We start from the raw sequence: 13302 nt of genomic DNA, 5'->3' as shown, positions 1-13302 counted from the left end.
TCGACCGTAAGTACTGTACTGACGACTTGTACAGTGGCTGCTATATAAAGCAGTAAAGGCTCTTTGCTGATTGGGGCAGTAAGCACCAGCTGGGTGGAAAGCAGGGCTTTTAGCTCTGCAAATGCTGCATCAGCTTCAGGAGTCCACTCGAACTTATCTGATTTCTTCATCAGTCGGTAAAGAGGCAGTGCCTTTTCACCGAGGCGAGAAATGAATCGACTTAGGGCGTCCAAGCAACCAGTAAGCTTCTGGACATCATGCACACGCACAGGGCATTTCATTCGGAGTATAGCACCCACTTTCTCTGGGTTAGCATCGATCCCTCGTTCGGAAACGAGAAAACCGAGTAATTTTCCGCCCGGAACTCTAGACGTGCACTTTGATGGATTAAGCTTGATATCATACCTTCTGAGGTTGGCAAAGCTTTCAGCAAGGTCAGTCAGTAGGTCGGAACCTTTACGTGACTTGACCACAATGTCATCCATGTATGCTTCCACATTCTGACTGATCTGAGTGAGCAGGCACTTCTGAATCATCCGCATGAATGTGGCTCCAGCGTTCTTTAGACCGAATGGCATTGTGACATAACAGAAGCACCCAAACGGGGTGATGAAAGTTGTCTTTATCTCGTCGGGTCCGTACAGACGGATCTGGTGATACCCGGAGTAGGCGTCCAAAAAGGACAAATGCTCGCACCCCGCAGTTGAATCGACTATCTGGTCGATGCGAGGGAGAGGAAAGTGATCTTTCGGGCAGGCCCAATTGATATGCTTGAAGTCAATGCACATGCGAAGTGAGTCGTCCTTCTTTGGGACCATGACAACATTGGCTAACCACTCGGAGTGGTAAATCTCTCGGATAAACTCAGCTGCCAAAAGCCGAGCCACCTCTTCACCGATTGCCTTTCTCTTCCGTACGACGGACCGTCGAAGATGTTCTTTGACTGGTTTCACTTTTGGGTCGACTCGCAAACGATGCTCAGCCAGTCCCCTAGGAACACCCGGCATGTCCGAAGGTTTCCATGCAAAGATTTCTCAGTTCTCACGGAGGAACTGGCTGACCGCTTCTTCCTATTTGGAGTCGAGTGTGGTTGAAATGTGAGTTGGAGCAGCATTGGGGTCTGTCGGGTGAATGTGAATCGACTTCGTTTCACCAGACGACTGGAATGCTGAATCTGTGACTGGATTCTTGGCCCGCAACAAATCACTCGGATCTGCATTTTTGTGGTATTCTTGCAATTCTGCCACGACCATCTGTGCATCGGTGATCTTTGAACCCTTCTAGAAACACTCTTCTGCCTTCTTCCAATTACCACTGATAGTGGTCACCCCTTTGGGACCAGGCATCTTCAATTTGAGGTACATGTAACATGGTCGAGCCATAAAACATGCATAAGCTGGCCTGCCCAGAATGGCATGATAGGCACTCTGGAAATCCACAACTTCAAACGTCAACTTTTCTTTGCGGTAATTCTTGGAATCACCGAAAACCACGTCGAGAGCAATCTGGCCGAGTGATGCAGCCTTCTTGCCTGGAATGACCCCATGGAAACTCATATTGCTTTCACTGAGCTTGGACATCGGAATGCCCATTCCCTTCAACGTCTCTGCATACAGTATGTTCAGGCCACTTCCACCATCCATCAGGACCTTTGTCACTCGGGTGCCTTCGACCACCGGGTCGACCACCAGTTCTTGACTCCCAGGGGTGGCTATGTGCGCTGGATGATCAGACTGGTCGAATGTAATGGCAGTTTGTGACCACTTCAAATAACTGGGTGTCACCGAAGCGACCATGTTCACTTCTCTGTTGATGACTTTCAATTGACTTTTGCTCTCAACGTCAGCAAAAATCATTAGAGTGGAATTCACGTGGGGATAACCATCATCTTCTTCTTCCTCACCCTCAGCCTTGTCTGCTTCCTTCTCCTTTTCCTTGGGTTGTTTCTCTCGGAATTGCTAGATTAGGAGTCGACACTGCCGAGTGGTGTGTTTCGGATAAATGAAATTACCCTCTTCATCTTTTTTGGTGTGGATGTGGCACGGCAGATCCAAAACGTCATTTCCATCTTGATCTTTTACTTTCTTGGGGTTCCACGGCCCTTTGGGCTTCTCCTTGAACTTTCCTTGAACCACGGCTAAGGCTTCACCAGGAGCAGCTGGCTCGGCCTTGCGCTTCTGTTTCCGACCAGAGTTTCCTCCTCTGGCTTCATGGGCGACTGCTTTGTGCTTGCCACTCCGGAGTCGTTCTTCTTCACCATTGGCATACTTGGTGGCAATTTCCATCATCCGAGTAAGAGTCATATTTCCTGTCCGACCGAATTTCAGATTCAACTCCCGATACCTGACACCTTCCTTAAAGGCACAAATTGCCTGATGATCAGACACATCCTCCACCGTGTGGTGCGGGGTGATCCATCTCTGGATATAATCCCTCAAAGTTTCATTCGGTTTCTGAACATAACACTGTAATTCTGTCAAACCTGCCGACCGTTTGCAAGTGCCCTCGAATGTTCTGACAAACACTCGGGTGAGATCTTCCCAAGTATAAATACTGCTAGGTGCCAACTGATTCAGCCATGCTCAAGTCGAGCCCTCCAACATCAGAGGAAGGTGTTTCATGGCCACTTCATCATTGCCGCCACCAATCTGGACAACCACTCGGTAGTCCTCAAGCCAAGTGTCAGGCTTGGACTCACCAGTGAACTTACTGACTCCAGTAGCCAACCTAAAGTTGGGGGGAATCATTACAGCCCTGATGGCTCTGCTGAAGCACTCTGGACCTGAGACATGCACCCTGCTGCTGGTTTGCGGATCCCTGTCATGGCCCTCTCGGTGAGCTCTGTTTCTGTCGACCAAGCCCTGAACGAGAATAGATCTCGCATCAAAGCCTGGCTCCCTGGGGTCGACTGGAATCCCTCGCCCAACACTGTGAGGGCGCCTGTCTTCATGTTGCCGAGGCACGTACGACCCACTCCTTGGGGGATGCGTGGGCACTCGACGACGATCATCGCGATCGACTCGGTGATCATACTGCTCACGGTTTCTGTACTGATCTCGTCGATCTCCACGTCCTTCACGCCTCGGGGGCAATCTTGGGCTGTGGGCCGACTGAACTGTGTCTGCAACCACGGATCTGTTATGGATCCTATTCTGCGATTGAGATACGGCTGTATTCTGTTCTCCCGCCACCCGGAGCAAAGCTCGGATCTGCACCAGACCTCGGCCAGCTTCTGACTGGGAAGGTTGGATCGACTCCGCTATTCGGGCAGCAACTGCTAGATTCTGGATCGGGGTTCGGTATACCTGAGTCGGAGGTGGAAAAAGTTGGCGTCGAATGGATTCGGGAGCACGCTGCCGAGCGCGATCGTCGAGTTCGCGCTGGAGGTTCTCCAATCGAGTGCACTCAGCCAGCTAAGCGCGCCTACTCCAAGGCCTGGGCCTCAGGGGTTTCTCCAACTATAGGAGTATACAGTGCATCCATGTTCCGGCGACGAAGTTCCTCCCTCTACTGCGAAGAGAGGGGTTCGGGGCGGTACTCTTCATGAATGCGCGACGGATCGCCGTCCCCATCACCTCCGTCTTCACGGGTGAAGCCAGGAGGACCACGTGGTCCATTGACCATCAAAACTTCTGTCGCTGGGTCGCTATTGTCGCACTCGGATGCAGTCTCTACGGATCCAGTCGACGGATCGAACAAGCCATAGAGAGTTTCGTCGGGCTCGATTGCCGCGACTTGAGGGGTGGCCGACTGGCGGGCCACCGCATGCCTCACCCACCGCTGAAGCCTCAATCGACCGGAACGTTTGCTCCGGCGGGCCGCAGGGAGGGGGAAAGCTGCTGGAGCCGACTGATACTGAGTCGACGGCTGCCGCAAGAGGACGCCGCGGACGCATGCGCGAAAGTGCGTCGCCCCGCGGGCGGGGAGTGCGTCGACGTCGAGTGGAGCCTCCTGAAGCCAAGCGGAGTCGTCGGCGACAAACACGAGCGCGCCGAGACGGATCTCGCGGCCCTCAGCCAAACCTCCGCCTGGAACCATGATGAAGGGGATCGGAAAAATTGCAACTTCTCCAACAAGTCGCTAAGACACCTGCCCCAAGGTGGGCGCCAACTGTCGTGGTTCTAAGCCTGACAGTAGAATAGGGGGTAGGAATGTAGAGGCAAGATCCTAGCTACGGAGGAGCTGTACACGTGAGTTTTACGAGTTCAGGCCCTTCTCGGAGGAAGTAACAGCCCTACGTCTCGGAGCCCGGAGGCGGTCGACTGGATATACGCGTGTGGATTACAAAAGGTGCGAACCCTTGTCCCAGAGGAGAGGGGTGGCTTATATAGAGTGCGCCAGGACCCCAGCTCCCCTCCGTTACACAGGGTTCAATGTTCATAAAGGAGTAGCATTACTGGTAACGTTCGGAGTAAAGTGCTATAAATGACCATAAAGCTATGACTTAAATCTCGACCGTTGCGGAGTGAGCGTCTTCACATCTTCTGACGGTCGAATGGTTGTTTGCATGGTCGAGTGTCTTCAAGGCTATCGAGTGGAACATAACTTCATGGTCGAGTGGATGATGATTTCTCTCCGACTGCTTCTGGTTCTTTTAGAGTTGTCCTTGGGGAGGGCATCTTGGACAGATCCATGACCCTACCCTAGGTACATAGCTTCGTCAATGCCCCCGAAGACAATGACTGATGCATCCAAGAACAAACCCCCTGTCTTTGCAAACAGTTGTGACTGATCCAACACCCTCGCCTCTCGCGGGTCATTAATTTGATCCCCACAACGGTTAACTTTTCTTTCATGGCCTCTATGAAGCCCAATCGCTTATCTGGCAGCCCAAAAGAGAAGGGCCATGCCAGATATTTGAAAACATGGTTGACAGCCCACAGAAGACATAAGGCGTGCGCGGGGATGAAGACGACGTACATAACTTTTTTTAGAACGAAACCTCTGTGCACACAACAATTTTGTGGCCGATCCCTGCCCGACAAATGATCATGTGGCTTGCTCTGATTTGCTTTTGGGTATCGATGGTTAGATGTGCACCATCGTCTGCATGTCGGGGGCAGAACATCGGTCACATATCAACTGACGGGCGAAATGTTTTTTTAAAGAACCCCGCCATGTATTAATTAACTTAAAATGTTCGTACAATCATTCATTTTAAACTTTGCCACGCAAGGCGGAACATAATGAAAAAGAAAACCATCAGATCTTTTATCAAAACTAAACTTTGCAATCTTGTGAGCCACCAGATTTGCCCTCCTGTTGATAATCTGTAAAGTCACCAGCATCTTTGAGACATTTACCACCTCCTTCTTTAGATCAACAAGGCAAGACCTGTCCATACAATCTCTTCCAAGAACAGAGGCCACAGAGGAGCAATCAATTTCCAAAATGACGGACATGTCAAGTGTCATACCAATATACAGGCCGGACAGGGACGCTCTAAGTTATGCTTGCTCGACGCTATAGCAAGCTCCAATATAATACCAGGAAGAAATAATAACTTGTCCACAATGGTTTCTCACAACCACCCACACGCTCGCAGTTTTAATGGCCTCCACAAAACTTGCGTCGACATTAATCTTGTAGAACTCTGAGGTGTGGGGCTGCCAAGGAATAACCTTCCTCTCCATGTTAGTGGTTTGCTGAAATTTCACCTCCACTTGCTTACCTTTACTGCACATCTCCACCTGCAATTTAGCATGACAAGACGAGAAAGATGCCCAATAATTTTCTACAAAGCTCACTGAGGTTGAAATGGATTCCATTCCCTTACCAAAGATCAAATCATTCATCAGATGCCAAACTCTCAGAACATGAATATAATTTGCTCATGTACAGACGAATTTAATTGATCCAATAAAATAAGGAACCATTCCAGCCTAGAATATTTGAAAATCTCCTCGGTCGGTAAATTTCACACTTCCATCAGCGCCATACGAAATGCACGAGCCTTGGGACAACTCACCAACGCGTGAAAAATACATTTTGGTGCGCTAGCAGCGCACATAAAAAACTTTTGGTCATGGCAAGTGGAAGCAGTAGCTACTCTTTTTTTAGGGGAAGCAATTACCTACTTAGAGCATCTCTAGCAGACCCCGTATAACGCGCGAACCCGCATAATTTCGGCGAGTATACGGGTTCGGCCCGATTTCTGGACAGAACAGAGCCCGTATACTCGTCCAGCCCGTAAATTTTTTTACCGCGACCCGCAAACCGCACCTCCGAAGCCATATATAGGGCATGTACAATGGTTCTATCTTAGCAATGCCACATAAGATAAATGATGAGGTGGAGGAGAGAGAAATCATAAGAAAAGGCTTGTCTTCTCTTATTTAAGAAAAGACACGAGATGATCTCTTAGCACAATATGTCTCAACACATTTTTAGGAATAACTAGTTATTGAAGATAAGGCTAAGAGATGACCCATTGTAGACATGTTTTTCTTATCATATCTAAATTACATGCAAGACTTAAGATAAGACTATCTTATCAACCATTGTACATGCCCTAACTACGGGTTTGCGGGGTAGATACGGGTCGAAACCCTGTCCCCCCGCCGTCGCATTTCCTTGCGATTCCCCACTCCCTCCCTCGCATTTCTCGCCACCCGTGAGCCCCGTTCCGCCTCCAGCCGCCATGAGGGGTGGTATGTGGAGCTCCGACCGCAGCTCCAGCAGGGGCTACGACCCCGAGCGCGAGCGGTGTGTCCGCGCGAACGGCGCGGGGAAGCACATGATCAGGAAGTGGACCAACCAAGGCCTCCAGCTGCCGGCAAGGCTCCTCCGTCGCGAGACGGAGGAGTACGACCGTCGACACGGGAGGATGCCCTCCTCGGCCGCGGGCTCTTCCTCTGCCGCGTGGCTCACCTCTAGTGCGGCGCTTCTCCTCGTGAAGAGGGAACCGGAGGAGCGCGAGATATTCATCGTCAAGCGGGAGCCGGAGGAGATCCCGTGCCGAGGCGTCATCAGTCCCGAAGATTTCGTCAGCGGCGATGTCGAGGCGGTCGCGGCCGTGATTGCCGCACGGAGCTTGCAAGAGGAGGGGGAGCGTCGCCGCTACGACGAGGAGATCCAAGAGCTCATTTTCAAGCACGCGGTCACGACCAATCTCGCCGCGAAGGAAAAGGACGATGAGTGGCGGCGCGTCCGCGAGGAGCAGAAGAAGATGTACATCGACCTCGTCAGCTCCGACAAGGAGGACTGACCGACGACTGAGCTCCTCCACCGCGTCGGCCTCGCCGCCGCGAGCTCCTCCATTTTGGTAGCCGCGCGAGCCCGCAAATCCCCCCCCCCCCCCCCCAGTAGTAGATCAATGTAGTATATGATGAATTATGATCAATGTAGTATGTAGCTGAATTGTGAATGATCAATGTCGTTGCAATTTCTCTCGTGAAAGCTTTTTTTTAATCTACAGTTTCATATACGGGGTCTATTCTGCAACGCACGATTTCGCCTCGCAAAACAGATGTTCCGTGGACTGTAAACGTGTTATGCGGGTCGACATTATACGGGGTCTATTAGAGATACTCTTATGGATGGTATATGACGCGAAGTTCAACCAACTTCAAGAGCAAATACCATGACTGACGAAAAATGCGGAGAAACGGATAAATGCTTCAGGTACAATTATTTCCATCTACTCAAGAGCCACGCCCATTGTTAATAAATGACAATTTTCTTACAAGTCCGACTATCTCTATTTTTGATCTTGTTTATACTCTGTCAGTATCCGATTCGGCGATTCCCATGGCTGCTTTTGCTGGACTGGAGTAACGAACTAGTAGCAGTAGTACTTATTCAGTACCATGATACCATGATGACGTACTTACGAGCCTTCTCCCAAGCGCACAACACTTGCAGGATTAACAGCGGTGACGACACCATTACGCCACGTTGTCTTCACGCATGACTCATAGCGTTGTTGTTTTGCTTACAGACGCTAGTGCCGAACACGTACTGAATACTGGCGCCAGTTTGGTCTGCACTGTTCGCTTGTGCACTTGTGCTGTAACACAGTTGCTCACTTCACTCTGACGTAGAAAAACCAAAGAACAGCACACGTTCTCGACCGCCCATGCGTCCGCATCTCGCCGGCGCTCAAGTCGAGGCTCAACTTGCACCGTAATTTACAGGGCTGCATGGTCGATCCAGGCCATGATGGACGGTCCACGCCGTGCGTCTTATCTGCTAAGCATAAGCAGACACTCCGAATTCTCTACTGCACTAAACTGAACCGGAAGACCGAGACGGAGACGCGCTGTCCTCGCCTACTCATGACCCGCGCGGAAGACCCCGCGTCCCGACGCGCTGGCCCCCACCCGCCAGCCTCCGCGCAGAGGCATCTCTCGGAGATCAGGGACGTACGGAGGATGCCGCGGGCGGGGGTGGAGACAAGCGGAGGGGACGACCGGCGACCCCGGGCTGGCCTGGCCGTTGTCCCTTCCCGTGGCCCGTACGCGAGCTGGCGCGGACGGATCTGTTCCGCTCCGCGTCCGCACGGAACGGCGCAAACGCCATCGCGCCCGTGGACGCGCGCGGGGCCTGTCTCGGAAGGGAAGAAAATGGATTTGGACATGATCGCCTTCATACGGTGCTCGCAAAGATTCCATATGCTCTTCGTGCTTTTCTCGCCCCGTCGTGTAGACGTGTACCAGCGCATCATTGCGTCGACCACGTGCGTCCAATGCCGCCTAGCTCGATCGTCTGCCGATATGATGCCTGCAGTCGGCATATGCGCGCGCGACCGAAGCAAGAAACTTGGTCAGAAACGGCGATGATTGATGCTAGCCAGCCACGGTAGACAAGTGACCTATACCGAGCACCTAACGGGCTTGCAAGTGATCGAGTGAGTAGAGGCAATAATGGTGCTGATATAGTACGAGTTTTGGCGTTGCCATGCATGCACGGGAAGGAATTTCACAAAGTCGGGAATGATCCCGTGCCCGTGCTAGCTAGCTACTGTAGAAAGGGCACCGGACAATTTAAGTTGCCGTATGGACCATGCAGTCCAGGTTGCCCCGGCCGCAATGCACGGGCGGGCGCGCATGCGAGCCAGACGGACCCTACGTACTCTCTCTCACGTTCCCATCCAACCACAACTGGCTGTCGCGCATGCATGCATGGCGTTCGTCTCCAGTCCCCATCGGTCCAACTCCTAACCGAAGCAACGCACGCCCGATCTATCTTCTGGTAGTCTGGAACGTACACGCCTACGTGCTCGGGCTTGTCGTAGGCGGGAATCCGCGCTGGCTTTGTAGCAAACGCAGTTGCATTGCACGTGAGAAGAACGGAGACAAAATATACTCCACGGAATAACACAAAGAACTCTGTTATACGGGCTCACTCACGTAGTACGTACAATAATAAGCTAGTGGCAGTTCCAAATTTCCAATGCTAATTAACCGGAAATTAAATGAAATGACATAGTATGTTGAATCGAGGAAGCACACTTCGGAGCGTTTACACGCGCCATGCTGACGGTGATGGCGAGTGGTGGTGGCGCGGAGGGGTCCTCGGAGGCATGGGCGGCCTTCCGGCGGCGGGCTCCTCGCGGCGGGTGTGCTTGTGGGGCGGGGCGGTGGCGGGGGCGGGCACGTAGGAGGCCGCGAACACGGCCTCCCAGATCTCCGCGAAGGCGCGGAGGATGACGTCGTGGTGGTGCGGCGCGTTGAGGGTGAGGAAGCGGCGGAGCATCTGCCGCAGCTCCTCCCCGGCGATGATCCCGTTCTCCACGATCATCTGCACCATCGACTGCCGGAAGTCGCTCAGCGGGTCCTCGGACTGCTTCACCACCGCCACGCTGCCGTCGAGCCCCACTTCCACGCAGGCCTCAACAGTCGTCCCCGGTTCGACGCTGTCACCGGCGCGGCGATCTTTAGCGCCGCCCGTCTTCAGGTCGCCGCTTTTCATGGTCGCCTGCTTGTGCTCCAGTGGCGGCGTCGAGGCTTTCTTGTCGCGGCTGCGGTGGCTCTTCCGGCCCCACGACACGACGCTCTGCTCAAGCTCGTTGAGCTCGCGCAGCAGGCCGGAGAAGCTCTGCGTGGCTGCGGAGCTCTCCCTCTTGAAGTGGCCGTCGTCGCCGCAGTCGAACTCCGCCACGGCGTCCTCCCATAGCAAGGACGAGGAGGAGGCAGAGGTCAGAGTGTCCGTCGTCGTCGACGCCGACGGGTTGGCCCTCCCGCCCCTGTGCCGAGTCTCGGTTGTGGTCGATGTACCCGCGCCGGACGGCGAGGGCGACGCAGAGACCACCGACACGCTCTTGGCGTCCTTGCAGCCACACCCGAGCGCGAACCCGGCGCCGCCGTGGCGCTTCCTGACCGAGATGCCGGGGCTCAACATTCTTTCTGCTCTTGTCCTTCGGGAGTGCGCGCGTGTGGTACGGTGCTACTACCCGGAGGGACTTGCTCGTGTGAGGCACTGAGGCTAATTGCGCAGCGCTCTAGGTTCTCGACTTTTGGTTTATCTTGCTGGGTCGGGGCTTTATATATAGAAGAAGTGTGCATCGCTCAGCTAGGCAGCTAGCCCCCGCACTGTACGCATGGACGCGAACGATCCACTTTCGTTTCTAGATAAAGAGGCGCTTTATTAACTGTAAGGGCATCTCCAACGCAAATGTAACCCGTAAATTTTCTTTTGCATTCGTCCACGGACTGGGAAACGCCATCCAACACTAGCAGCATATATTTTAAACTTTTTTCAGAAAACCGAATAAAATTCATGCAAGCACGGCCAAATTTTATATAAACATTGCGGATTTCATACAAAGCGGAGGAAAACGATTACATTTTTTACATACTTTAACTTAAAAAGTAAAACTATGTGCACGCACGGTCGCCCAGAGCTCCACTCTCATAAGACGAATACACTAAATTAGTCTACGGCCCGGCCGCGACGAAGCCCTTAAGCTTGTCTTCCCCATGTCCGTCAACCCGCTCATCGGACTGTCGGGAGTCCCGGAGGGATATTCTTCCCCCGTATATTTCCTATGTCCAGCTGCGCCGCTCATTGGAGTGACGAAGACGGTGCTGCCGGAGAGGAAGGGTGCTTCGAGGAAGGGTACTTCCGTGAAGCTCAGGCAGGTGCTCAGGATGGTCTAAGATAAAGAAGAACCGGACATGTCACCGGCGACGCACCGGCGGGGCCTTCCTGAGACTCAATCGGCGGCGGCCTCCTGTGTTCAACCTCTCCTCGATAATGGCGGAGGGTGCAGGCGTGCGAGTCGTCACCTTGTCGACATCCGTGCACGTGGCTTCTTTCTCAGTGTTCATAGCACGGCTACGCGCGCGTCGACGGCGGATGGCACGGTCGCAGGCACTGGATGCGGCGATGCCCGTGCCGATGTGGAGCAACTCGCCATTCCTTATCGAGCTGGCCTGAAGTGGCGAGTTGCTGAACCATGCGTCGGCTTAGGTGAGGGAGGTGGCTGGCATGCCTGTCAATATGACGTGTTTCCTATTTGACAGGCATGCGCAACACTCAATGCTGAGCCAAGTCTTTGCCGGATGAGGACGATGTGGCTTTTTTTTAGCATCAGTACAGACACAAGCGCTCATATACACGCGCATACACTCACTCTTATGAATGCACACACGCACATCCTACCCCTATAAACATCTCCGAGAGACTGAGTCGGCATATCATCTTGAGATTTACGAATTCACTGTAGGCGCCTCGTCGTCGACGGAAATGTCTCCTTCCACTAAAAACGCATCGCTGGAAATCCTGAAATAAATCCAGGAATAATAAGAACATCAAGATTTGAACCCTGATGGGTTGGGAATACCACTGTCCACCTAAGCATCTCAACCACGGGTTGGTTTGCGAGGACGATGTGGCTGGTCGCACCGTTTCATTGGGGCATTTTTCTCGTTTTGATGCAAGTGAGACTAGCAACGCTCGAACTTGAGACAGGTACGCCGAACTCGGCTGAGGTGTTGCTGGCGAGGACTCGCCTGTACCTTGTCAAAGGCTAGGCCGACGCAGCTCGTCGCGACGGAGCAAAGGAAGGGCTGGAGAAGGAGATGATTGAAGGTGAAAGATGAAGGAGAGCCGTTGGATGCGGATCGAATGGAGAGGGGAAAAGTAACAGAAATTGTCTTTTTTTTCCCAGTGGCATATAGTCGGCCCTTGAAGAAGATGACGAAAGAGGATCAAAGCCGTTGGGTGCCAAATCCAACAGGTCATCTCCGACACACACACACGCGCGACGTGCCGACGTAACCATCAAACGATTCCTCTCGAACAGAAAGCTACAACAGTTGTACAATTAATTGCAAGTCCGTTCGCATGTGCCATGGATAATACACGCACTGTTCTTCTCACCCGACGGTCCGCTGGTCCCTGCAGGGAATGTATCTTGGTACAGTGCTTGTGGCCCACCAGATGCCCGTAGCATATTTCAAAATATTTTAAAAATCTGAAAAAAATAAGCACGCTCACACAACATCGGTGTATCCTGCAATGTTTTGAATTTTGATATGAAATTTTATGACAACATACATCGATATAGTGTCAATATCCTAAATCTTGTTTCACAGATTTTTGAACATTTTGAAACGTCGTCTGATGCACTTACGCACCAGATACATTCCTGGTTCCTGCAAGGTGCAAATGCATATATATATAGATTGAGTTGTCCGGACATACTTTGCCATTCAATGTTGTCCTGCATCAGTCCGCGGATCAGCCCACGTGTTTGTTTTCTCGCAAAACGGAAGCAACTAGGGAGGATTTGCGGGTGGACCTCCGTCATGTAGGACTCCGACACCCTCCGCCCACCCAAAACCACACCCGGATCCCATATCTCCATCCCTTCCCCTTTCTCTGCATCCGCTTCCTCCCTGGTCGACGTCGTCATTGTACCACCCCGGTCGCCCGCCAAGCCCGTGTCGGACCTCCGTGAGCACCGCCGCTCCACCCGGTCGCCACGCCGCTTTGCGTACACCGTCCTTCCACACCTCTCTTCCGTCCACCGCGCAGGTACCATCGCCCCTGCTGCGGATGTCATCCGTGGGGGTTACCATGCCCGACAAGTGTTTGATGAAATGCTCGTGCAAATTTGTAACAATTTTTCTCCTTTCTTTGAATAAATGGATTCGAACATGGAGTATATCTACGAGCACTACGTTTAGTCGTACAATGAGGAGGATTTTGTGAATGAAACGACGATGATGCAGGCAGTCCTTGCGGACACGGAGCGTGTGGAAGAGTGTGTTCTCAATTTCAAGGAAACGATCAAGGGTTATCGAGTGTTGAATCAGAATAGGGCACGGGGTCATTTGATGCAGATGGATGACTACT

The 13302-nt window shown here is 52.5% G+C and overlaps 1 protein-coding gene across 1 annotated transcript; it reads right to left on the bottom strand.

Annotated features, from left to right (window-relative positions):
* Positions 1 to 9315: 9315 nt before the first annotated feature.
* On the bottom strand, positions 9316 to 10474 carry LOC125512334 (uncharacterized). The gene has a single exon (XM_048677426.2). It carries the CDS (start codon positions 10339 to 10341, stop codon positions 9463 to 9465), a length of 879 nt encoding a protein of 292 aa, XP_048533383.1. The 5' UTR covers positions 10342 to 10474; the 3' UTR covers positions 9316 to 9462.
* Positions 10475 to 13302: the final 2828 nt, after the last annotated feature.

The sequence above is a fragment of the Triticum urartu genome, chromosome 6A, assembly GCF_056163025.1.
Source record: "Triticum urartu cultivar PI428250 chromosome 6A, HENAU_Tu73, whole genome shotgun sequence".
Lineage (NCBI taxonomy): Eukaryota > Viridiplantae > Streptophyta > Magnoliopsida > Poales > Poaceae > Triticum > Triticum urartu.
Note: the sequence above shows the minus strand (reverse complement) of the source record. Positions and strands in the feature narration are given on the sequence as shown.